At 62.0% G+C, this 23,800-nt stretch overlaps 2 protein-coding genes across 2 annotated transcripts in view; both read right to left on the bottom strand.

Moving 5' to 3' along the window:
* Positions 1-17: 17 nt before the first annotated feature.
* On the bottom strand, positions 18-19,094 carry MAPK8IP1 (mitogen-activated protein kinase 8 interacting protein 1). The gene is made up of 12 exons (XM_061140444.1): positions 18,968-19,094; positions 8,043-8,148; positions 5,816-6,127; positions 4,256-4,337; positions 3,277-4,089; positions 3,062-3,137; positions 2,140-2,312; positions 1,774-1,883; positions 1,554-1,670; positions 1,385-1,455; positions 1,154-1,252; positions 18-816 (listed from the first exon to the last, which is right to left on the bottom strand). Exons 1-12 carry the CDS (start codon positions 19,066-19,068, stop codon positions 744-746), a joined length of 2,133 nt encoding a protein of 710 aa, XP_060996427.1. The 5' UTR covers positions 19,069-19,094; the 3' UTR covers positions 18-743.
* Positions 19,095-21,527: 2,433 nt separating this feature from the next.
* Positions 21,528-23,800, bottom strand: part of CRY2 (cryptochrome circadian regulator 2) — a 33,238-nt gene continuing 30,965 nt past the window's right edge. The window contains exon 12 of the mRNA XM_061152370.1: positions 21,528-23,653. The gene's annotated coding sequence lies outside the window, so the exon portion shown is untranslated. The remainder of the gene's footprint in view (positions 23,654-23,800) is intronic.

The raw sequence follows: 23,800 nt of genomic DNA, 5'->3' as shown, positions 1-23,800 counted from the left end.
AGGAAATGGCACTTTAATAGTTGAGGCCAGGGTCATAGGACCTAGATGGGGCTACAGCTGAAGCAGCCAAGAGGCCCCGGCTGGCCCGGGCCACGGCGGAGCCTCCGTTTCCTGCCGAGGCGGGGCCCCCGCTGCCGTGCTCTCCCCTCCCTGTGGGACCCCACGCCTGCCAGGGGGCCAGCGCGCCGCTGGGGTTGGCGGTGGGAGCTGTCGGTCCAGAGGCCACGCCGGTGACAGAGCTGGGAACGGGGACGGCGCCCCCACCTGCGGTCGTTTCCTGACCACAGAGTCCTCGGGAGGGGCTGAGCTTGGCCTGAGCTCGGGGCCCCGGGGCTGGGGGTTGGGTGTAGGGGCAGGGCTGGGGTGGGCACTTGCAGGTGGCATGGGCTTTGTCAAGGCAGGAGCCGACGGCCAGAGGCCCTGGCAGGGGAAGTAAGGGAGGCCCAAGATGAGATAGAGCCCTCTGCTGCTAGGACGAGCACCCTGTCCTGGCCAGAGGCTTCATCCTCCCCCCAGCCCCACACCCTCCCAACCCCCGGGCAGCCCACACCATCCTCCATAGGTGAATCTAACCCCATATATTACAATAGACTGCGTTTGCCTCTGCCCGTAACCCCGGCCCTCCCCCACCCTGGCCAGCAGCCCCGCGCTCCCCCCTCCTCTGGCGGGGGCAGGCGCCCCCTCCAGCCGTGCCACGTCCTGTCAGCAGCCCGCTGTCCTGGCCCTCGCCCGGGGATGCCACCCTACTCCAGGTAGATGTCTTCCGTGGGGCAGGTGTACTCCACAAACTGCTTGTAGAACTGCTGGAACGCTCTCCTAGGAGGCAGGCAAACACCCGGGAGTCACCAGGCAGGGGCAGGATCTCCACCCGCGGTTTCCACCCTGGAGCGTCGGGGTCCCTATTCCGGGCTCTGTTTCCCACCCCCGCCACGGTCAGAGCTGCTCAGCTCTGTTCTCTACACGTGGCGCTTCCTGAGTAAGACCGCAACTGAAGAAAGGGAAAGCCAGGACCGCAGGACCGCCCAGCCCTCCCTCTGTGAGCTGAGGATGCTGTGCAGAGGCGCTGGGAGGACTGGGGGATGTTGCTGAGCCTGAGGAGTGTGCTGGGGCCCTCACGCCAGGGCTGGAGGCTTGGCAGGGCGCACACACTCACCCCACAGATTCTGCCAGCGCTTTGGTGGATTCTTCAGACACAAAGACGTGGCAGGCAAACCGGTGGTCAGCAGGGTGCTTGGTAATGAACCCAAAGTACCTGCAGAGGGACAGCAGTCCGTCTGGGTGGGGCGGGGGCTCAGGCCCCTGGGGTGCACGCCAGGCCCCGGGCTGGACTGCAAGCACCCTGAGCCAGCACACCCGCCTCCGCCCCGTTCCCCTCGGGTCTTACTTGTTGTTCTTTGGATGGTATCCGCAGAAAGAGATGTTTTTTAACTGGAAAAAGTGGCTACATTTATTCCCCTACAGGAGGGAGAAGAGAAGAGGGTGGTCGTCAGCCTGCGGGGACACAGGTTGGGAGTCTGGCGGGAGAGCGGGGAGGGCGGGCCCCGGGCTGTCACCTTGGCCTCCTGGGAGTCGTCAGCCTTGACGCCGATCTTCACGCCCCGCACGCTGATCTCTAGGACACAGCTGGAGGGCGGGTTAAAGTGCACGGTGAGCCGGCGGGTGGTGGCGATCTGTGGGTGCAGGACAGGACGTCAGGCAGGCAGGCGCCCCTCTCCCCAGGAGAGGCTGGGAGACAGGGCCGGGGGTGGGCGCCCTCCCCAGCGGAGCGGCTACCTTTTGCATAGCAGCACAGAGGACGTCATTGCCCTTGTGATAGGGGACCTGGACTGAGCCCAGGAACTTCACCCGGAACTGGTCCACCCAGTCGCTGTTTTTGGTCAGGGCTGGAAAGCAAGCATGGAATGAGCAGCAAGCAGACCCACAGAGGGTCACCCCCGTCTCCCGGCTCCCCAGCAACCCCCAGGGTTGACCCTACTGGGCTGGGGGCTCACTTTTCTCGATTGTGAGATGGATCTGAAGTCGCTGCTGCCGGGCCCCCTCTCTGGGAGACTGAGATCTGGAGCACCAATCTGCCCAGGAGCGATGGGGTTGGGGCTGACATGGGGGCCCCGGGGCGCAAGGGCAGGGAAGGAACACTACCTGCCAAGTGTTCAGGCTCCTTGGTGACCTCAATGGCGTAGTAGGCAGGGAAGATGCCCCTGGCTCCCGTGCGCATGTTGTAGGCCTCGTACCAGTAGTCCTCGGCCTGCAGCTCCACCAGCAGAGGGTCGTCCACTTCCAGCTCGAGTTCGTCTTCATGTCGAGGCACAAACCTGTCCCCAACGAGGGCCCGTGAGGAATTCACCACCTGGGCCCCTTCAACCAGACATCTGTTTCCCCACCCTGCTCTGGGGTTGGGGAGCTACATTGACATCACTGGTTCAATAAACTTTTGCACAGCATCCCATGTGCCCATGACTCCTGGGGCCGGGAGGAGAGGACTGAGATCAATCAGACACATGTCTGCCACTGAGGAAATCACAGCCAAGGGAGCAAGGCCACAGGTCAACTGTGAGAGGTCATGGTGGTGGTAGTGTGAGTCACTCAGCTGTGTCTAAATCTTTGTGACTCCATAGACTGTGGCCCGCCAGGCTCCTGTGTCCATGGGATTCTCCAGGCAAGAATACTGGAATGGGTTGCCATGCTCTTCTCCAGAGGATCTTCCTGACCCAGGGATCGAACCCAGGTCTTTGGCATTGCAGGCAGATTCATTACCGTCTGAGCTACAGTGAAGTTCTAAGTGAGGGATCATGGGTAGCAACTATTTCCACATGGGGGAGGGAGAGGGGCTGGTGGGTTTTAAAGTGTGGTCAGGAGTGTCTGCTGGGCACCCTCTTGGGCTCTGGCAGCAAACACATCATTCTGAGACCGTTCACTCTGTGTCGGAACTCCAGGTTCCTAGAGAGCGGACACTGGCCTGCTGGGGCTGAGTGCAGGGGCTGGTTTAGGCAACGTGGTGATGGTGGAGGCCGGGAGGGTGTGGCCAGCTCCTGCCTGCCCAACCCCGGCCCTCAGCTCTTACCTGAATATGGCCCGGTGGGTCTGCTCCTGTTCTTCCCCGTTGATGACGCAGGAGAAGAGCCCAAAGGACTCCGCACCTGTAAGCGAGGGGGACAGGCTGGGAGAGGCTGGTCCCAGCCCCGGGCTCAGCCCAAGTGCCTTGACTAGACAGACCTGGGGCCGCCTCCCGGGGACACCTCGCCCAGGTCCCTCCGCAGCTCCCTGCTGCCCACTCACTGGAGGAGCGAGAGCGGCCGCTCATGAAGACGTTCAGGAACTTCTTGGAGAAGTGGACGTCGGGTTCGTCGGGGGTGGAGTCCTCCGAGAGGCAGGCGGGGGGCCGCGGCCGGGGGGCCTCTTCGTACTCCTCCCCGATGGCCGACTCGTAGGGGGAGGAGGCAGAGGCGCAGTTGTCGTAGACGGTGGCCGAGTCGCTCTCGTCGCTGTAGTCGCCGAAGCACGGCCGCAGGCTCACCAGCTCCAGCTGCGCGTGCTCGTCCACCACCAGCGTATACTTGACCGAGTCGTAGGACAGGGCGCTGGTGTCCGAGCTCAGCGAGGCCCGCGGAGGCGGCGGCGGCTCCCCCAGGCTCCCGCGCCATCCTCCCGCGGGCGGCTCGGCCCGCTCCGGGGACGACAAGCAGTCGAAGCCCTCGTCCTCCTCGCTGATAGACGGGTGTGGCCGCCCGGCGCTGGCGGGGTAGGCGGCGGGGTCGGGGTCGGAGCTGACCGACATGCGGCTCTCGGCGGGCGGCAGGAAGGCGGAGGCGGGCTCCGCAGGGTCCGGGGGCCTCTGCACCGGCGTCAGGTAGATCTCCTCGGTGGCCTCCAGCCGCACGTCCGCCTGGTAGTGGATGCGGTCTCGGTGCGAGTGGCTCCGGCCACCCGCGGGGGCGGCAGGGGGCCCACCGGGAGGCGCCATCTGCGTGGCGGCGCTGCGGCGGCAGGGGCTGTCCGTGGAGGTGCCTCGATCCTTGGTGGCCGCGGGGCTGCTGGGGGGCGGCAGCTCATCGCTCAAGCAGATGTGCTCATGCGGAGGCGTCTGCTCCCCTGGAGAGCAGGCGGGGCGGGGCTGAAGGCGGCGCCCTCACCGGCCCTTGGGCCGCCGGGACACAGACACCAAGGCAAGGGGGGCCTCCCCGTGGGGCCCCGGCAGGCTCCGGGGCCGCCGCCGACCACGGCTGGGGTTCCGGCAAGGGTAAGGGTCCCCACTTACCTGTCTTCAGCGGCGAGGATGATCTCGACACCCGGTCCTGCCAACTGTGCTTCTTGCCCAGAGAGTTATTATTCAGTGTGTCCTGTGCGGGGAACAAAAGGCCCTTGTGACAGAGGCGCTCCAGTGCCCGGCACAGGGAGGCCCCGGCCCGGCCCCGCCCCCACCCGGGCCAGCCCGAGGCCACTTGCTGCTGCCCCTGCCCCCCTACCACTTTGCCAAGGGCCTCAGCCCCCTGGCGCAGGCAGGAGGGGTGGCAAGTCACAGCCCTCCTCGCCAGGCCTGCTGACGCGGGACAGCCCACTCCCCCGGCCCAGGGAAGCTGGCTGGGCCTCGGGGAGATGCTCTCAACGCCCTCAACGAAAGTGGCCGTGGCCACCATGAGTGTTGGTGAGTGGGGAGGGGAGCCAGAGCCATCCAGGGACAGAGCCAGACCCCGAGGTCTCAGACCTGGAGGGTTTACCGGGAAGAGGCTCACTCTCAGCCCAGCTCCCCTGGAGCCTGGGAAGCCATGGTCTAGGGAAGGGGCAGGGACGTGCTCATAGAGCCTGAAAGGGGCAGGAAGAAGGGTCTCCCTGGCAGCTGGCCTGGGGGACTGGGATGATTCATACAAACGACGGCTCCAGGACGCGGTTCCCCCACTCTCCCCGCCAGGAGCACATGACAGGGGAATGACAGATGTAATTGTCAGAGGCCCTCCTTCCTGGATCTCCGGCCCCTGGGACCCCTCTCCACAATGCCTATATACAAGGCTTCCTACAGACACCTTGGGTCCCCTCCCCTGAGAACACTCTCGCAGGCTTGCACATTCATGAGTTTGGCTGCCAAAACCCACCAGAGAAGATCCTGGGTAAGGGACCGAGCCCCTATCTGCAGCCCCTGCACCCTCCACCCACAGCCCCAGCTCCCCGAGCTGCTCCTCTGAACCTCCCCAGACTGGGCCTGGGAGACAATGGTCCACGGCCAGCTCTCCCCCACCCCATTCAACCCTCCTTGGCATCCAGCCACCCAGCCCAGGGGCCCTAGGCCCCCAGCCCAGCCTAGCAGCTCCGCCTCCCATTTCTCTTCCCTGCCTCCCGGGAATTCCCAGCTGCCCGAATTTCAAAGCGGCGGCTGCTCCCCAGCCGCAACTCCTCACAACTTCCCCTGACTTTTCCCACGCGGCCACCTCACGTGCCCTTTTCTCCAGGCCCTGCTTTTGCCCCACGTTCACCAGGAACCCCGACACCCTGGCAACCCCTGTTCTCTTAATTCCCTACTTCCCTCTCCAGCAGCATCACCCCCCTGCCCCTCTCAGCCCCTGCATTCCTTCCACGTCTCATCTCGAGGCTCTAAACCCAGCCAGACCACTCGGCTCGTCTCACTTAGGGTGGATTCTGCTTGCCTTCAGCGATCACCTCTCCAGGGACCTCCCCCTCGGAAAGCTACGCCAAGCATCACCAGGCTGGAGACTTCTCAGACTCTCGAAGCCCTGCCCGCTCCGCGGCCCTCGCCGGGACCCTGAGGACACCTGCCGGAGCCCCGCCCCGCAGCCCCGCCCCCTGGGCCCCGCCCCCGCCTCACCTGAGACCGTGGCACCTGCGGGAAGAGGTTCAGCGTGGTGGGTCGCTTGGGCCGGTACGTGTCTCCGCCGCCCGGGCCCTGGCCCTGGCCCTGGCCCTGGCTCTGGCCGCGGGGCGCCGTCTCCTGGCGGGGCTCGGCCTCGGGCGGCCCTGCTCCCGGCCGCCGCGCGGCGCGCTCCTCCTCCTCGTCGTCGTCCTCGGCGCCGGGAGTGTCCCCCGCCGCATCGATCAGGTCCATCTGCAGCATCTCGGCCTGCAGCCGGCTCCCCCCACCGCCGCCGCCGCCCGCGGAGAGCAGCCCGGCGCGTGGGGGCTGCGAGGCGCGAACGGAGGGGCGTCAGGGGGCCGGGCGGGGGCGGGGCCCAGGCGGCCGAGCACCACCCCCCACCTCCCCCCGCCCCACACCCGGCGCGGGCGAGCCCATTCCGAGGCCACAAAGAGGGGGAGACAGGGAGCGCGGCAAGGAGGCCCGCGAGAGGGGGCCATGCCCTCCTGCCCCCTCGAGGACGCGCGAGGCCGCCGCCTCCTCCGCATGTCAGTCCGCACCTTTGGCAGTCCACACCGCTCCCCGCCCCCACGGTCCCCCGCTTTCCGACTCTTTGCAACACCCCTCGTTCCCTTGGCAATGGCTAGTGACCTCACCCGAGTAGTAAACTGAGCCCAGAGTGAGGTCACTGCTGTTGCCATGGGGACGGAGGGGTCGCCGAGGAGTTCAGGGCCCCACAAGGGATGGAGACCGGGGTTAGTTTTTGAAGCGGGCAGTAAGGAAAACTCAGGAAACAGTCTCAGCCCAGAGGGCCGCAGTGCGGACAGGAGGACCCGATCGTGGCCGGAAGACAGATGCCGGGCGGGGAGGAGCAAGTGGCGAGCACCCGCATTAGGCAGTGGCATCCACACCCTCCTCCGTCCTCAAGCTGAGGACCCTCCAACCTGAGGTCTTCTCTCGGACCAGCCTAACTTTGACAGTCCAGAGCTCCGTTCTAGTTCCAGGCCTGCCATTAACTCCCTGGCACCTTGGACAGATCCCCTGACTCTCCCAATTCCCTCAACAGTTAACTGCCTCCCAGCTTCCCAGAGAGGAGAGGATTTACTGGCAAGAAAACATGATAGCCCCCTGGAGCTTGGCTAAGGCCCCATAGGGTACATCTCGAGCTAGTACCGCCTCAGGTCCGCTGGTTGCAAAGACCACCCTCTCCAAGGCTCTGCTCGTACAAGTCAGCCAAGAGGATGGTGTGGGAGTCCCAAACTGATGAATGACCTTAAAGAAGCTGTATTAGTCCAGAATAAGTGGCCTCTGCCTCCATCCCCTCTAGGCCTGGCCAGAGAGTGGGGGGTTGGGGCCCAGCATACTGTAGGGTTTCCCCCACCCCTCCGTTTCCTCTTGCCTGGAAGGGCTTACAGAATCTCTGGGGGTAAAAGGAGGTCAACACAGAGGCACCCCACCCCAACTCACACTGCGGCTCTCCTTTGCTACCATTCTCCCAACCGCATGTCTACTCTGGCCACCCACCCTCCTGGGGGCTGAGAGAAACCCTGGGCTCTGCAACCTAGCTGCATGCCTGCTTTCCATCTCCTGGCCCATGGCCCCTTTTCCCTGTTCTGAAGAGAAATGAGGGATCTCTGTCTGACTGGGTCTCCCCAGATGCTGGGGACCTCCCTCCAGGCAGAATTCAGACCTTTGGCAGCTGAGAGAGCCATTTGTCCTATGGAAAAGCCATGGGGGCCCAGAGCAGCAGAGCTGGATTAAGCTTCCAGAGGGACCTTTAGGACAGTGGGTCAGAGGGGGTCCGCAAGGCTGTGTGGTGTGTTCCGTGCAACCGTAGCCGAGGGAGTGCCCTGGCTCTTTTCTCCTGCCCCAAAGCACTGCAGATTCCACTGGACTCCACCCTGCACTGCCTCAGGCCCTCTGCCAAGGAAGCTTTGGAAAGGATTTAGGGTAGTCCTGAGCCTTCCCTTAATTCTGGGTCCTAATTGCTACTGTCCTAGGCCTCAAGACTTCCTGCTCTCTCCCTTCTTATGGACAGTTGAAGGAGCTGTCTCCTGCCTTTGCCCCTGGCAAAATAAATAAATACATAATAAATTAAAAAATCTGAGCACTCAAGATGTGCCAAGCATTGTCCTGCATGTTATTTCCTTAGACGGGAGTACCACACAGACCCCAAGAGCCCCTCTAGATACAGGGATACCCTCCCTCCTGTCCCTACCCATCCTGCCCACCCCACCCTTACCCGTAAGGACAAGGTGTCTTTGCATTGCAGGCTGATGCCACATTCATCGGTGATCTCAGAGAGGTCTTCATCCTCAAACTCCTCCAGGCTGATGTCATGGGTGAGCCTGGTGGGGAAAAGAAGCCAAAGTTACCACTCAGGGGACTGCTGGCAGTGGGCTGAGGACCCTGAGGCCTCCCCCATACCTCTTCAGAGGGGCGGCCCCTCGAAGACATATCACCAGAGGATGGAACCTGAGGTCTGCCTGCTTCAGTGCAAAGGGTTAGGGTAAGTTTGAGGCTCAGATCAAAAGGCAGGTCTCCAGCGTGGCAGCGGAAGGGAGGGCTCTGGGTCCCCCTAGCTCTACCCAGCTGGGAGCTGTCCACCCTGCTGTCACCCAGAGGCTGTGCTTAGAAGGCCCAGCTGGTCAGAGCCTGGGCTCTGCCAAAGAAATGGCTCCCAGAGTCAAGGCATTGACTTGACTCCAGTTCACTCATGGAGGAGGCAAGTGTCCAGGAGACTCCAAGGGAGGCCAGAAGCAGGGGCTCCCTGTGCACCTCGGGGACAGAACCCAGGGTGCTGGCAGAGGCCCCGCCCCAGCTTGGAGGGGCGCTCCATGTCCCCGGCCCAGGAGGTCCCGTGCCTCGGAAGCCCTGGGAGCAGGTGAAGGGGAACCTGGTGTCAATGTCGTTTCATCCAGTTCTAGGAACGACGGCGCCCCTATTCTGTGCTCTTGGTCTCATCAATTCGAACGCAAAATCCACCTGCCTGGCTTGTGGGCCCTGAACAGGAGGTTGCCCATGGCCGGGCTGGCTTAAGCTGGAGGTGTCCTGGACTCAGGAGACCCCACTCAAAGCATGGGAACTCTAACTGGCTGTACTAGGACCCTCTCGCCTGCAGGCCGGTCCTGCGCCCCCCACCCCGGAGTGGCGGGCTGTGCCAGCCCCTACTCAGCCCCAGTCCTGGGTATCTGCCCGGTTTGGTGTGGGTGGGACAGTGGGAGAACTCTGTTAAGGAAGTTGGGGAGAATTCTTCTTGGGGAGAATTCTTGGGAGTCTCTTCCTCAAGAAGACCAGGAGACTGAGGCATAGAGAATGGAGACCCACTAGACCAAGGTCATCCAGGAGAGGTGGTGGGCTCAGCCCTGGGGGGCCCGAGGAGGCCACACCCCCTGCCTCTGGCCTCAACCCGACCAAACAGAGACCCGGAGCCCAATGGAGCCGCCCCAGAGCTTCCCCCTCCCCCACGCCGGTCCCCAAAGCCCTACCAGCGCTCCCACTGATCCTCCAACCAGCTGTCATTGTCTGGGCTCGAATCCATCTTCAGCACCAGCTGCATGGAGAGCCCTGCCCGGCCGGGGGGCTGAGGGGCCCCAGGGCCGTCCTCTCATGCCCAGAAGGGTGGGGGCGGGGGCCAGGGCTCCGGGCAGGGCTGGGGCCTCCGGCCTCTGCCGCCTGGGCCTGCCTTTCTGCGTCCAGCCCGCTGCAGAAGCCTGGGGAGCTCATTAAAAATAGATGGGCCGGGAGAGGAGGCAGCGGCTGGCTGCCGACCCCAGCTGTGCCCCGCCAGCCCTCAGCTGCAGGCAGCTTCCTCCCCCGGCCCTTCGCAGCCGCCGCTGTCGCGGCCGCCTCCCCCGCGGGATCAGGTTACTGCAATCAATGCCGGGCTCCACCTGCCCTTCCAATGCCCCGATCCTGTCGGGGGTTGGGGTGGCCCCCCCTCCCTGGCTCAGGCTTGGACGCAGATGGCAGAAATCTGGGCTGTTTCCCCCCAAAAGCCAGCCCCGGATCTGCTTTTAAAGGGCCAGCAGCACAAGTAGGGCTCCTGGTGGTGAGATGGGGGTGGGGGTGGGGGGGGACTGTGATTCCAAAATTCTCCACAAAGGGATGCTCAGCCCCCGCAGCTCATCAGGCAGGTTTCCTAGACAGCGCTGCCTGGGGTGGGTCTAGGCGGCTTCTGTTGCCCACCTGGGTGCAGACAGAACCCGGCCCCCTTCCCCAGGGCTCTGTCCTTCCGTCCAGGAAGTGCCTGGAGGCAAAAGAGGCACCAAGGCGGGGCTAAGGGCAGGGCAGGAAGGGCAGCCTGGGGGCCCAAGAGCCTCCTGGCACCGCGGGGTGGCAGCAGCAGAAGCTGGAAGACCCCTGGAGGAGCGGCGCGGAGGGATTCTGATGGGCTGAGGGCAGGCGTGGAGGTAGGGGCAAGCTGGGGAGGAAGCCAGGGCAGCCCTGCTTGGTCTGGCGCGGGGTGGCATCTCTGATCCTGGGCTGAGAACCCGTTTGCAGTGGTACTGATCGGGTGGGGAACACACACTGGCAGCCTGGCCTGTCACGGAGAAGGCACCCCTGGACTCAGCTGGCACCAGGCGGCGGCAGGACCGCTGGGTATCTAACCCAGACGTGCCTTCGGACGCCCCTTGGGGGCCTGGGACCCTCGCACACATCTGCATGTTCTTGTCCTCACTGCCCAGCCTGGCCTAGCTCCTGCCTCTGCAGTCCCAGGCCTCCACCCTGGCCTGTCTGCCTCAGTTTCCCCATGCCTGCACATCGCTCCGCCCACACCCACCACGATGAGGCAGAGCTGTCCGAAGAAACACCACCCTCTGCCCGTGACTCCTCTTGCCGACTCTGTGTGTGATGGCCTATCTCTTGCATCTGCCTCCCAAGCGTCTAACCCAGTGCTTGGATGAAGTATGTGGCAGGCTCTCAACCTGTGCCTGCTGGGAGAAGGTTCGGTTAAGCCCCCTCCTCCAGGAAGCCCCCCTGGTCCCCCGTGTCAGCACCTAACAGCCCTCCAGGCAGTGCTCACTGGTCCGTCACCTGGTGCGTGGAGGGAAGGCAGTGTGAAGGAGTGGAGGGAAAGAGGCCTGCGTCAAGCAGCCTTCCCGTCCTCTCAGGAGGCTCCAAAGTAGACAGAGCTCACACCCCACCTGCGCCCTGCACCCAGCAGGTGAAAAATAAATGTTCCCCCCACCCGCCCGCCCCCAGCAAAGTCTGGAGGGCAGAGGTGGTGAGGTCATCTTGCATACAATAGGCACTCAATACGTGTCTGCTGAAGTCTGTCCAGGACAGCTTCAGCCTCCAGAGCTCCTCTCAGACCACAGTGTTCGCAGCAGACCTGCAGGGTCTGGCTTGGACCTGGGCTGGGGCTTCTCAGATCATTTCTACACACGCGATCTCAGCGTCACCCGATATTCTTGCTTCCCAGGAGGCAGGTATGGGGGGGCAGGCAGGGACAGCTGTCTCAGCCTCTACACATGAGCAATGAGAGTCACCGAGGGCGGTGGTGGACAGAGCCCTGGGCTGGGCCTCAACAGCCTGTTCTCGATCCCTGGCTCCGGTGGGGTGAGTTCACGGAGCTCCTCAATCTCACTTTTTACCCCTAAGCCAGGCAAGATGGTGGAATGGCCACCATACCAGGCTCAGACGCAGGAGGCCTGAGATCAAATCCCGACTCCTTCCCTTACAAGGAGCAGCTGCCCTGTCGCCTGAGTGGCTGCCATGCCCTGGCCACCAACCTTCTTGATGCTCTGCGTCCCCCTTCATCCTCACTCCAGCCTTAGAAGATGGTTTTATTCTGCCCATTTTACAGATGGGGAACACTAAGGCTGAGACAGAAGATGCCATAGGCCTGCAGCTTCCCCATATGTAAGATGAGGACCCCATCTGGGTGCTGGTAAACTTAACCGAATGGAGTGTGTGTAAATTATGTGAGGAGGTCCCAACCAAGGATCAGGGGCTGGACTGACCCTGGAGTCTTCTTTGCAAATCACACCCACTCCCCTCAACGTCCCCCTCTGCCTACCTCTCCGCCGCCCCATCCCCTGCCCTTTCCTCCTGCTTATCAGGCACCAGGAGTTCTGGGTCTCTCAGCTGAAGCCCCAGGAGGCCCTTTGTGGAGGAAAAGCCATACAGACCCTTGGTCCCTCCAAGTTCAAGGAGGGCAGCTCCTGGAGGAGGAAGGAAAAGATGGAGGGCAGGGGGACAGCAGGGGCAGGAAGGAAGGAGGGAGGTCCCCTCTTGAGCCCACTGCCCCACCTTCCCCATGGAAACGGGCCCCCGGAGCGCCAGAAGACAGCTCAGGCTGAACCACACAACCCGCCGCAGGTCGGGTCCCCAGCTTCGCCTCTAGATCTGGGAACCCCAGCCCTTCGGAGGCACCTGCCCTCATCACTCAGACTAGCTCGCCCGTTCGGGTGAGACGGGTCACGAGGGCTCATCCACACTAACATCTGGTGAGTCTATGGCAAGTGTTTGGTCTCTCGAGGCCCCCCCGACCTTGGCATCAATCTTTGTCACCCAGGCCCCTCTTCTGAGTTAACCTCATCGCCTCCCACTCTGGTGCCCCCGTCCTCCCCTCTGGCTCCTCACTGTCCTCCGAATGTGCCACCCTCAGGCTCCCCCTGCCTGAGCCGAGCTCCCCTAAACAGACAGACAAGCCTCCTGTGTTTCGATGTTTACGTCATGGCCTTTCCCTTGCCACGTGAACGTCAGTCACATCTGCATTCCACCAACGGCAGCTTTCTAAGCTGCAGTTTCCACCCAGGAGGAGGTGGAGTTAGCAGTGCCTGCCAAGCAAGGGTTAAATGGTAAAGTGCTGAGGCTTCAAGTTGAGCAATGCCAAATCCCAGCCAGGCATCTGGCTGCCCAGAGGCTCTTCCTGTCTTCCTGCTCCTGGCTCCTGGGGAGGGAGGTCAGGGTGCCAGCTGACCCACCTTAGGTCCCGGCCACGATGTGTGAGACCCCGCTGTGATGGGGTCAGCTGCGCTCCAGGGGTCCCGCCGGCCGCCCTCTGAGTGCTGAGCACGGCTGCCCAGGGGGTTCTCGAACCTGAGCCTGGGGCTGCCCTGCTCCGAGCAGCTTCCCCACCTCCCTTGGGCTCCCCTATAGGCCATTCTCTGAGGGGCCACCAAAACCAACACACGAAATCCAAGTCTGGTCTTATCACCCGTCCCCAGCTCAGAATCCTAACAGCTTCCTCCTTCCTTAGGCAAAGGGGCCCAAATTCTCACCTGTGGATCCTGCCCCCACCTCCCACCCTCCCAACTCTTAGGCACCTGCCCCACTGGCTCCCTGATTGGGCTGAAGAGCCCCGCTGTGGGCTAGGTCCCCCTTGCAGGCATCCTGGGGTGGGGGGGGGCGGTCACTGGGATTTTCCCTGTGAGCTCTGCGACCAGAGGTGGGCTCCCCTGAGGGGCAACTGGCCCATGAGGGCGGCATCGCGCGGGGGCCTGACATGACAGGTGCTCAGTGACTGCTGTTGGATGAGGGAAACACTGCTGTCCCCAGGTCTTTCTAGACTTCCCCTTCGGAAATCTCGAAGCCAGTTCCCTCTTCAGCCCGAGTTGTGTGTGCCCTGCACCTGCGCCAGGCTGGGGTAGGATGTGGGGGCCTCTGGGAAGATGGTGATGGCTGAGACGGCAGAGAGGGGGGCACCAGGCCCAGCCTCACCCGCATGGTCCCCTCTCCATCCCACCCCCAGCTCTGGTGGACCCTGGGGTCAGGCTGGGTTTTCTCCTCTGGTCTGGAATTCCTTTCTCAACCGTGTCCACACTGGGGTCATCTTCACTGAAAACTGAATCCAACCCAAGAAACAAGCCCCACAAGGATGCCCCTCCTTGGGGTTGAGCTCAGTCGTGTCCGACCCTTTGCAGCCCCATGGCCTGTAGCCTGCCAGGCTCCTCTGCCTACGGGATTCTCCAGGCAGGAACACTGGAGTGGGTTGCCATTTCCTTCTCCAGGGGATCTTCCCTACCCGGGGATGGAACCCCGGTCTCCTGCACTGCAGGCGGATTGTTTACCATCTGAGCCCCCAGGGAAGCCTGGTTGCGCTGGCAGGCTGGTTCTTCACCAGTAGCGCCACCCGGGAAGCCCCTGCTTGGGGTTAGCAAGCATCGAAGCTGTTCAAATACTTTGGTGCTGATACGGGGCAAGAACTCTGGGATCTGGTGACTCAACTATTGGGAAACTATCCTTTGGAAACCATCCCAACCTTGGAAAAGCCTTTCTACACAGGGTGTGTGTCCTCATCATGGAAACCACCGCCGAGTCTGGCACGCGGGGTCCTCCAATGGAGGGAGCATTGCTCGCTCTTTGGGATGAACGTTATAAAGTCTGAACGTTATAAATGTTGAAAATGGGAACTAATAAAGCAGAAGACAGAAGGTGTCACTTTATGGCTCCACATGATGACTTACACGCAGAAGAGACCCTGACACAAACACAGCCGTGGGACGCGGTGGGATCTGGGGGGTCTTCTCAAGTCCACTCTGGGTCACACCCCCCAGCAGCTGCCCCTCATAGAGCCGGGCTTCCTGAGGTAACTGACTTCCACCCTCGCTCTGCTCCGCACGTGAAGCCCAGGGCCCCGTATACTGCAGGCACTAAATGCTTGTTAGAAGCAGCGCTGGTGGACCCAGGCCCTGGGCCCTGCCTGTGTCTCTGGGGCTGGGTAAGGCCCACGGTGGATGTGCCTAGAGATTTCTTGACTGAATCCAAGAGCAGGGCCAGGTGCAGAGACGGTGCCCTGGATGTAAGAGCGCCTGGGCGGGGTGGGGGGTCGGGGCCAGGGGCTCAACCTCTGACGTCCAGTCACTGGCGGTGAAATCCTGCCTTGGCCACAGCCGTCTGTGAGAGGAGAGTCCACACTCCGTCTCCGGTACTGGAGGCTCATGGCAGCCATCTGGGGGTGCTGCCCAGGGCCCGGGCTGGGGTGGCCCCAAGAGCAGCAGCTTTTCACTGCCCCCCAAATGTGGCTGGTTCCCGGCCTCTCCCTTCACTGTTTCCCCGCCGGGTACAACGTTCCTCCTGAGGCTTCAGGCCACTGCCCACTCTCCAAGCGGAGACTCCCAGGGTCTGTGGGCCCCAGCCCCATCCTCCTCTTTGAGCTCCAGACCCCAGACCAGCTGCCTGCTTGAACCCCCTAACTGGGTCCCCCCACGATCAGCAACCTCAGGCTCAGCCTCAAGTGATGTCATCACCCCGCCCGCCAAGCCTCTCGTCTCCCATGGGGCACCCCCTTCCTCGGGACTGGCCTCATCCCAGACGCCTCTCTCCCCTCCCACCTCCCCTGGCTCCCTCCCAGGTGGGCTAATCCACCCTCCAAATGTCCCTCCCCTGAGCCCCGTCCACACCCGCATGACGGCCGGTCTCCCAGTGGCCCCCCTGCCTCCCGGTCCGCTCCTGATCGGAAGCCCGAGGCACCATCTGATGCTGTCCTTCCTGAGACCTCTGGGGGCTCCCCTGCTTGTGGGAGGACAGGCCAGGGTCCCTGCGTCCCTGCAAGCCTGCTCCCCGCACTCGGGCCAGCCTGGGAGTCACATGCCCTCTTAGCACCCTCCCTCTTCACCCCTCCTCCTGGGTGACCCTCACTCGCCCCCGAGGCCTGCGCTGAACTGACCCGGCCCTGACCCAGGGCCCCTCCAGGCCCCTGACCTGAGTCACCAGCTCACCTTCTGCCTATCTGTCCGACCACATAGACCATGTCGCCGCCCGCACGACATGGAGTGCCTCTGGAGTGTCGCAGTGAGCCAGGCCAAGTGCAAATACTTGGGTTTTTTGGGGGGTGAGGTGGGGAGCTGGGTGGCACAGCTTATAGGATTTTAGTTCCCCGAGCAGGGATTGAACCCAGGCCCTCGACGGTGCCAGTGTGGAATCCTAACCACTGGGAATTCCCGCAAGTTCTCGCTGAGTGCACGGAACCCTGTGAAGAGATGAGTAAGGGGCCCTGGACTCCCGCCCCCCCAGGCAGCGTGGGGGCCAGAACATGACCATCGTGTCCAAGGAGTCCTGAGACCCGGTGCCGCCCCAGCTCCACTGCAACTTGCTGTGTGTGCTCCAGAACCCGCTCGGCCTCTCTTGTCTCCCCCTAAGGAAGAGGGGGTGCTGGACGAGCTGGTCTCCAAGGTCCCCTCCTCCACGCCCCCTCCAGCACACCCCGGGCAGCCTCTCACTTGACTCCCCACGAGCCTCTCACGCAGACTGTGCCACTGTCTCCCCCTCTTCCTGCTACCATCGAGCTCAAGGAATCCGCAGCTAAGCTTCTAAATTCTCTCACAGAATTTCCTTAAAATGAACATGTATCACTTTACTGTCCAATTTTCTTTTATTCTTTTCTAGGTGACAGAAGTAACTTACGCTTATGGTAAAAATAAGAACTCAAAGAGTACAGAAATTTGTGAAATAAATGAAAATCCCTCTCCCACACCAGAGTCAAAGGTAATTACTAGTAACTGGTTGGAGCGTTTCTAGAATCAGAAAAAAAAAGTTTATTTACACCAACTCTCAACAAACAAATGCTCACCCTCCTCAGATCCACACCACATGTCCCTCTCCACAAACTATTTCCAGAGTGGCTCCGAACACGACCTCTGCCACTTATCTAACCTCTCCCCATCTCAGTTCCTTCATCTGCAAAGTGGGGACAAGGACAAGATTCTGTTTATGTGGTTCTGGGCAGGACTAGGCGCCCTTGCACAGAAAGTGCTTAGAATGGTGACTGGGCAAAGCGAAGGCCTCCCAAGTGGCAGGGTTTCCAGCGTTCTCCTCGGAACTCTCCAATTGCATCCCCAATTAAATAATAAACCCCTAACGCCTTAGGGCACACCTACTCTGTGCCGGGCTTTGGGCAAACCAAAGTTTAGGTATTGACTTCTTGTGCCTTCTGCAAGTGGACAGTGGTGCTGGGTCACACGCACGCACACACGCATATGTGCACACACATACACACATGCACACACGCATGTGCACACACACGCAAAATAATACCCTCAAGAACAGCTCTACGTGAATATAGCTCTTCACAGTCTTTGAAACACTCAACATGTGTTGTTTTATCCAAGTCTTAGGGCCACCCTGAGCAGGGACCAAAGTAGGCATCGTGGAGAAAAGACCGGCCCAAGGCATTCAGCACCCACTCTGAGCACGCGGCTAAGAGGATGGAGCCAGGATTCTAAGCCAGGCCAGAGCCACAGGGGCAGCCCCACCCGGGCTCCATCAGCCGAGCTAAGAACTGTGAGAGGCGGACGGGGAAAGGGCAGCGGGGGCTGCTGGAGCCGGCAGGGCAGGCCTCAGGCCGGAGACACTGGCTTACTGTTCACATCTCCACAGCCAGGCCCTGGGGTCCTGGAGGGCCAACCCACGCTCCGCCTTGGCGCAGTGCCCAACTCACCCAGCAGGCCCAGGGCTGGCCACACTCACTGGCGGGCCCTCCTTACCAGTCACTGTCGCTCAGGCATCCAGGATAACCTGCCCGCCGGGGACAGGGAGGGATGGAAAGTGCTCTCCCCTGGGAAGGCCAAGCTGTCCTCTGGGCCAGAGGCAGGGCCTGAAGGTAGAGTGGACCGAACACGCAGCCTCAGGCCCTGACTGCCCTCGGGGAAGCCACCCGCCTTCCTGAGCCTCAGTCTCCTCATCTACAAAATGGGCAGGCCCATCCTGATGCCCTGAGTGGTGGGGAGGGAGACCTCAGCCAGCCCGGGGAACAGGCCCCAAGCAGGAATGAGCCATCTCAATGCCCGCCAGTGTGGAGGATGACACTTGTTGAGCGCCAATGTGATGTACATTAAGGAATCAATGTGAATTAGCTCATCAACGGATGAGACTCAGGAAAGACCAGAGCGCTGCCCAGGCCAGGCAGCTAGAAAGTTGGTGGAGCCAGGATTTGCATCCGCGTCTGTCCGAGGGCTGTGCTCTCCCACCAGAGGGGCCTCCTGGAAGGAGGGCGGCATTAGTGTGAAGGCAGAGTAGTCCACGTCGGGTACAGTGAGTCTCAGACCTCGGCCTCCTCACTCTGAAGCCCGAACCACAAAGCCCCCAGCCCTGGAGCCTGGCCTCCTCCATCTGGTCTTCGGCAGCTCAGCTCGGGGCCTTCTGGGAGATTTCTAGTCCTGATGATGATGCCATTAGCGATCCCTGGAGGTCCCTGCCCACCTGAGGGCCGGGGAGCCAGCAACCCCTTGGTCAAGAAGAGGGGCTGGCGCCAGAGCCCAGCTGGGGCCCGGCGGGGGTGGGGGCCCCAGGAGAGGGGCAGGCCCAGCTCATTACATGGAGGAACAATGGGGAATGGAGGCCTCTTTCTGGGGGCTCTGGAGCCGTAACCCCTCCTCTCCTTCCTCTCCAACCAGCCAGGATGAGGACGGAGGGACGTCCATCCCAACCCCCACAACACCCACTGCCACCTCTCTGAAACCCACCTCCCAGTTGCCTAAGACCAGACCGGGGGTTAGGGAGAGAGCTGACAGAGCTGCTAGATCAGGGTCCCCGGTGCTCACCCCGGCAGGACCCACCCCACCAATATCCGCGGCTACTTCTGAGGGCTCCAACCCAGACTCCCTCTCCCACAGCCAGGCCTCGATCTCGCGGGTTGAGGCTGAGCCTCTGTTCGGCACCTACACGCACCGGACCAGGTCAGTGTTTGTGCCAATCCACGGAAGGTCCTGGCCACGCCAGGCCTGGGAGTTGGGCCCCTCTGGCCAGGCAGGGCTGGGGGAGGGGCCTGCGACTCTCTCTCCAGCACCAAGGCTGTCGATCGCCCCAAGAAACGGACCCGCGGAGCACCCCAACCTAGTGCCATCCTCTATTCAGGAGCCTTCCGACTGGGCGCAGGCAAAGCCCCAGGCTTCCTGCCTCCTGCGGGATCTCAACGCGGACCCCAGGCCCCGCCGCAGCTCCAAAGTCGGAGAGAAGGCGGCCTCCGCACCCCCTCCTCCAGTTCCAGCTCAGGATCTCCTCGCCTCGGACATGGAATGGCGGAGAAAGCCGCACCGCGGATATGCATCGGCCATGAGTGTAGACTTGGGGCTGACGAGGACTCGGGAAAAGACCCCATCCCCACGCCGCCCTCTCGTTCTGCGGTTTCCCATGAGTGTGTGTTGCGGGGCGGGTGCGGGGGGGAGCCCGGGCTGATCGATTTAGGCTGAAGGGTGGGGCGCGGCGGCCGGAGAGCCTCACCTGAAATTGGGCGGCGACGCGATGTGCAGCCCCAGGAACGGGGAGGCGGCAGGCGGGGACGCGGCCCCCCCGCCCAGGCCGCCGCTCTCTCGCTCCGCCATTCTCCCGCACAGCCCTGGCCATCCGGGCGGAGCGCGGCGCGGAGGCGGCGGCGGCGGCGAAGGAGGCGCGGGCGCGGCGAGAGGCCGCCGCCGCGGGGATCGGCTGGGAACTGCGCGGCGGGCGCACCTGCGCAGGGCAGGGCGCGGCTCCAGACCGCGCGCCGCTCTGGGGACTGGCGCGAGCGCCTCCAAGCGCGCTCCCGGGTCCTCGGCCGGGCTTGGGTACGCCCCGCCCCGCCCCGCCCCTTACCCAGGAGCCCCGCCCCGCGGCGCTTTCCAAGGTGCTGAAGTCTCAGCCCCCGTGGTCCCCGAGTTTGGCCCCGCCCCGCGCTCAATCCCACGCAGTAATAGCAGTTTCCCCTTCCGCAAAGCCCTCCGTGCCCCTGCGGGCTCTGTTCCTGGGGTGGGCCTAGCGCCCGGGTATGGGGTAACTAATGGCGGGATCTTGGTTCCTAGGACCCGACTTGACCCCCTCGCTGCAGACAAAGAAGGCAGTCAGGAAAGGAGAGCCGTGGAGGAAGGCAGAGAAACACGTGCAGGTGTTGGGAGCTGGCTCCTAGGGCCGACAGATTTTTGGAGTGAGGTGGTGTGAAGTCATAGCCGCCTCTCCGAGAGAATAGGTGGTGTAACTTTGCATTAGTGACAGTCCTAAGGTTTGATTTTTTTTTTCATCTGTGAAATGGGGACGATAATGGTCCATCTCACGGTCGTGAGGTTGAAATGTAATACAAATGTTGGCACTGGAAGCTGGGAACACCCCACCTCCAGCTGGGAACTGGGGCTCACTCCTTGAGGGGACACCCCGCCCCCAGCCCAAGGACTCTCCCCAGGGTCTCCTCTCTAAAGAGTGATTTAAGCCCCTTCCAGCCCCAAACACTTCTAATGGTGAATTGAGCCCTTCCTTTTGGCTCCTCTCAGCTTCTCCTCCCTCATGTCAGGACTTGGACATCTCCTTCTCCTCACTTAGCACCTCAAATGTATTTCCTGCAGAGCACCCCCTTTTGCACCCAGACACCCCATAGCCGGCTTCTCACATTCTCAGACTTGGGGCCTTTCCTCCTGCCCCTACGGTTGACTTCTTGGGATTCTTTTGATGGTCTTTCGGCTCCCTCCAGTGCCTCTGCCCTGCACCTCTGGGTCCTGGTTCCTCGTGGACTTCTCTCCCCTACGAGGATTAAGCCTGTGCGTTGTCTCACAGCACATGGACTTCTGGGCACTCATGCCGCTGGGCACAGCTAAGTCCCCAGCTCTGGTGGGTCATAGAGCCTCTGCCAGATCTCACTGGCCTGTCTGGCCAGTTGAGAGAACCACAGAGGTCCTGTCCTTCTGAAGAGGCAACCAGTTTCACAGCTGAACCCTATGTGCAAACCTAGACTGTGCACTGGTTGTGCCTACAGGGTGGTGCCCAGAAAGGGGCAGTGGGCACCTGCCCTGCAGTAAACCACCCCGAGCTCCAGTTCTGAGGATATCTCAATGCCGGGAGCCAAGGGCCGTGGCTGCCTCTCCTCCCTGTTCCTGGGCCCAGAGGGGGGACACGTCATCTTTCCTGTCTTGGCTCAGGCTCCTTCCAGTAGGCCCAAGAGGTAACCCCTTGCTGCTATGGTGCTGACTTTCCCTCCCAGGAAAGCAGTTCTGCCACAGTGGCTAATAATTGTTCCTTAGTGTGTGTGCTTCTCCGCTAGGGAGCATCTCAGGTCAGGAATGTGTGCACGTGTAGGACAACTCCACCTTCCAGAATCTTCTGCTCGAGAGCAAAGGTATATTAGCTCCCAAGGCCAAAGCAAAGCCATATTTGAGAGAAGGCAGGAGAAGGCAGGAGAGGGAAGGCCAGGCCCAAGTCTCAGCCATCAGGAGCTTCAAAGCAGAGCCGAGAACCAGACGAGTCCCAGGGTCAGGTTCTTCCTTTTCCCCTTTCTCTGTGCAAGGCAGCTTGTGATATTGTTGGCCTGGCCTAAACCCCTTCTCACAGGAACGTGGAATGCAGGCTAATAGAGCTCTCATGTCCAGCGGTCCAAAACTGGAAACCCGTGCACAGTAGAGAAAGGCCCAAAGTCCGCATCCAGGCTCTGGGCTTGGCTCTCCTCTGCACCAGGCAGCTGCAGCTCTCATGCCTGAGTGAAGGTGAGAATGGACGGAGAGCCTGCAGAGGGCCCTGCCATCCGCTGATCCCCAGGCCGGGGCGTTGAAGTGGGCTGAGGGGCTGGGTCACTGCAGGAACCTCGCCCAGGCCTGGCACGCTCGCTACCATTCTGGCTGGCTGACCTCCAACTCTGACCAAGCTCTGGAGTCGAGACCACTAACTGCTCCAGCTGCTCAACTAGGAACCTCGCTGGCCCTCCATCTCCCGCCCACTCTCCCTGCCACCTCCAAGGTGGGCGAGAAGCTCCTGGTTCACTCAGTCCAACCCTACTGCCGCCCGGTCCCCAGACCTCCCACAAAACTGACATTACAACTTTGCTCAGACAGGATCAGACATTTATGAAACACATGAATATTCATAAACAAACTGTGGGAGAAACACACCTTCCTAGCAATACAAAACCTCTGTATAAAGTGCATTTGGCCTGCGCCCGTCTCCTCCCCACGCTGGCCCTTGGATCAGGAGTTGGGGTAGTGTTCTGCAGGAGCCCCCAGGACACCTGGGCCAGCAGAGGGGAGACATGGAGCCGTCACCGAGCTCCAGGCCACTGGATACCCCCTCTCCTCATTTCCACTCCACTGGGAAAGGGCCAGCATGCCAGGCATGGTAGGGAAGTAGGGGGAGGTGGTCCTGCCAACGTGTTCCTTAGAGAAGAGACCCATCATCAAAAAGGCAGGCAGAGGGAATCATCCTGCCATCCGAGGTGCCGTCAGACAAACACACACTCTGGCCCTGAGCCCTCTGGCCATCCGTTTCTTTGGTCAGCCTTTCCAGGCTTGCTCTCCCCTCCTTCCAACGGCAGCCCCTCAATCCTCTCTTCTTCTGGCCAGGGCTAAGCCAGCAGTGAAGCCCCCAGCCCAACACTGCAGAAAAGGCCCTGTTTCCCCCATATGATTACAGGACATTTCTTGGGAGGTGACACAGACGCAACGGCTGGACTCTAAAGGCAGCTCTCCGGCTGAGGAAGTCTGAGGACATCTCAGGGAGAAGCCTGTCAAGGTGCTGGACAGATGCGGGAGGCAGGGGCCTGACCCAGCCTTTGGGTCCCAGGACAGAGGAGAGGAGGGCAGGGCTGGGGCAAGGTCACGGGGGAGGTGGAGAGGAGAAGGCCCAGGCCAGCTTAATGTGACGTGTGAGGACAAAAGTCCCAAGAGGGGCTGGTCTCTCAGCCACACACACACCTGCACACACTCCTGCGCATGCACACGCTGCGGCTCGAGCATGGGCCACGGGTGGGAGGAAGACGTGCTCCAGCCCGCGGCAGAGTCCTCCTTTCCGTGGGGTCCTCCTCAGCACAGACCTCCAGCAGTGGGAGGGTTAGGCGGGAGCACCGGCTGCCCCTGGATTGCAAGCCCTTGGCTTCTCTGGGTCAAACACCCCACCTGCTGCTTCCGGAAGGCTTGGCGTGCCGGGCGGGACCTCGGCTAGGACCCTTACCAACCGTCCCTGGCCGTGCACCTGCCTGGGCCCTTGATGTCCAGCTACCGGGAGGGCTGACCAGCCCCAGGCAGGCTGCAGAGGCCGAAGGGTGCAGACGGTAATGGCTTCCCTGGCTGGTGTCAGCCGCCCTCGGGGGCAGGACTGAGGTGCCGTGGAGTGTGGCCAGGGGAGTCGGGGGCCCTCCACCACCAGGAACCTGGCCTCCTCCTGTCGGGGGCTCTGGGTCTCCAGTCCGCGCTGACGGAGAAGGAGCAGTGAGAGCAAGGGATTAACTCCTAGCCTCAGGTTTTCAGCCCTGAAGGGTGAGATGCTCCTCTCTGCTGTTACCCTCACACTGCACACCCAGCACCGCGGTCAGGTCCCTGGTGCACTTCTCTATGAGGCAGAAAGGCTGCACATCTGCCCACAGCTCGGCCCCAGCTCCCCCAGGAAGAGTTTGGAGGATCTAGTGGCAGGGAATTTTAAATGCAGCAGCCAGGCCAGGTGACTGTCTGGGCAGCACCTGTCCCCCCCAGCCTGCCCAGCCCCCGGGGTCATAAAGCAGGAACTCAGAAGGTCCCTGGCTGCCTCGAGAATCCCACACTCTGCACAAGAGCCAGAGATGCTTCCCCCTGCTCCTCAGTCTGACTTGGGGGGGAGGGGGAAGGGGAGCAGGTGTCAGAATCCCACCTAAGGTCTGACCGCCCTTCTAGGCAGACGAGGCGGCAGGCCCCCAGGGACAGGTCTGGGGGCACCACTACCACCGTGACCTCTAGTCAGGGGTCTGGAGGCTGAGGTGAAGGTGCTACCCGTCCTCCTCTAGCCCAGACAGCGTTCAGAGACACACGAGTGTACACAGACGCATGCACACGCAAACAGGTGGCCCTCCTTCCTCCGCACGCGCACACACACGCACACACGTTCGCTCCGTCTCTGCAGGTGATCGGCGGCTCTGCAGTTTGCACTCCGCTGCCACGGTGGCGGCTCGGGCACCCAGGCTTTGCTTACGGAGCCACGGCACTGCAGCTGCAAGAGAGACAAGGGCGAAAAGAAGCGTTCAGGAGACTCTCCGTTGCCCGGGACACGGCTCCTTGGGCTGCTTCTCTGGGGAGACGGGGAGAACCCAGAGCGAAGCTCATGGGCCGTGACGCCTAGGGACAAGATGGTTGCTGG

Source organism: Dama dama, chromosome 1 (assembly GCF_033118175.1).
Source record: "Dama dama isolate Ldn47 chromosome 1, ASM3311817v1, whole genome shotgun sequence".
Taxonomy (NCBI): Eukaryota; Metazoa; Chordata; class Mammalia; order Artiodactyla; family Cervidae; genus Dama; species Dama dama.
The sequence above is the reverse complement of the archived record's forward strand: the minus strand, read 5'-3'. Positions and strand labels throughout refer to the sequence as shown.

Bases quoted from the DNA above. Each gene is read 5' to 3' on its own strand.
- MAPK8IP1 (XM_061140444.1), bottom strand. From the start codon at position 19,068: ATGGCGGAGCGAGAGAGCGGCGGCCTGGGCGGGGGGGCCGCGTCCCCG. The intron at 6,128-8,042 runs GTAAGGGTGGGG...CGCGCCTCGCAG, and splicing joins AAGACACCTTGTCCTTACGG to CCCCCACGCGCCGGGCTGCT. The intron at 1,253-1,384 runs GTAAGACCCGAG...GTCCCTCTGCAG, and splicing joins TACCATCCAAAGAACAACAA to GTACTTTGGGTTCATTACCA.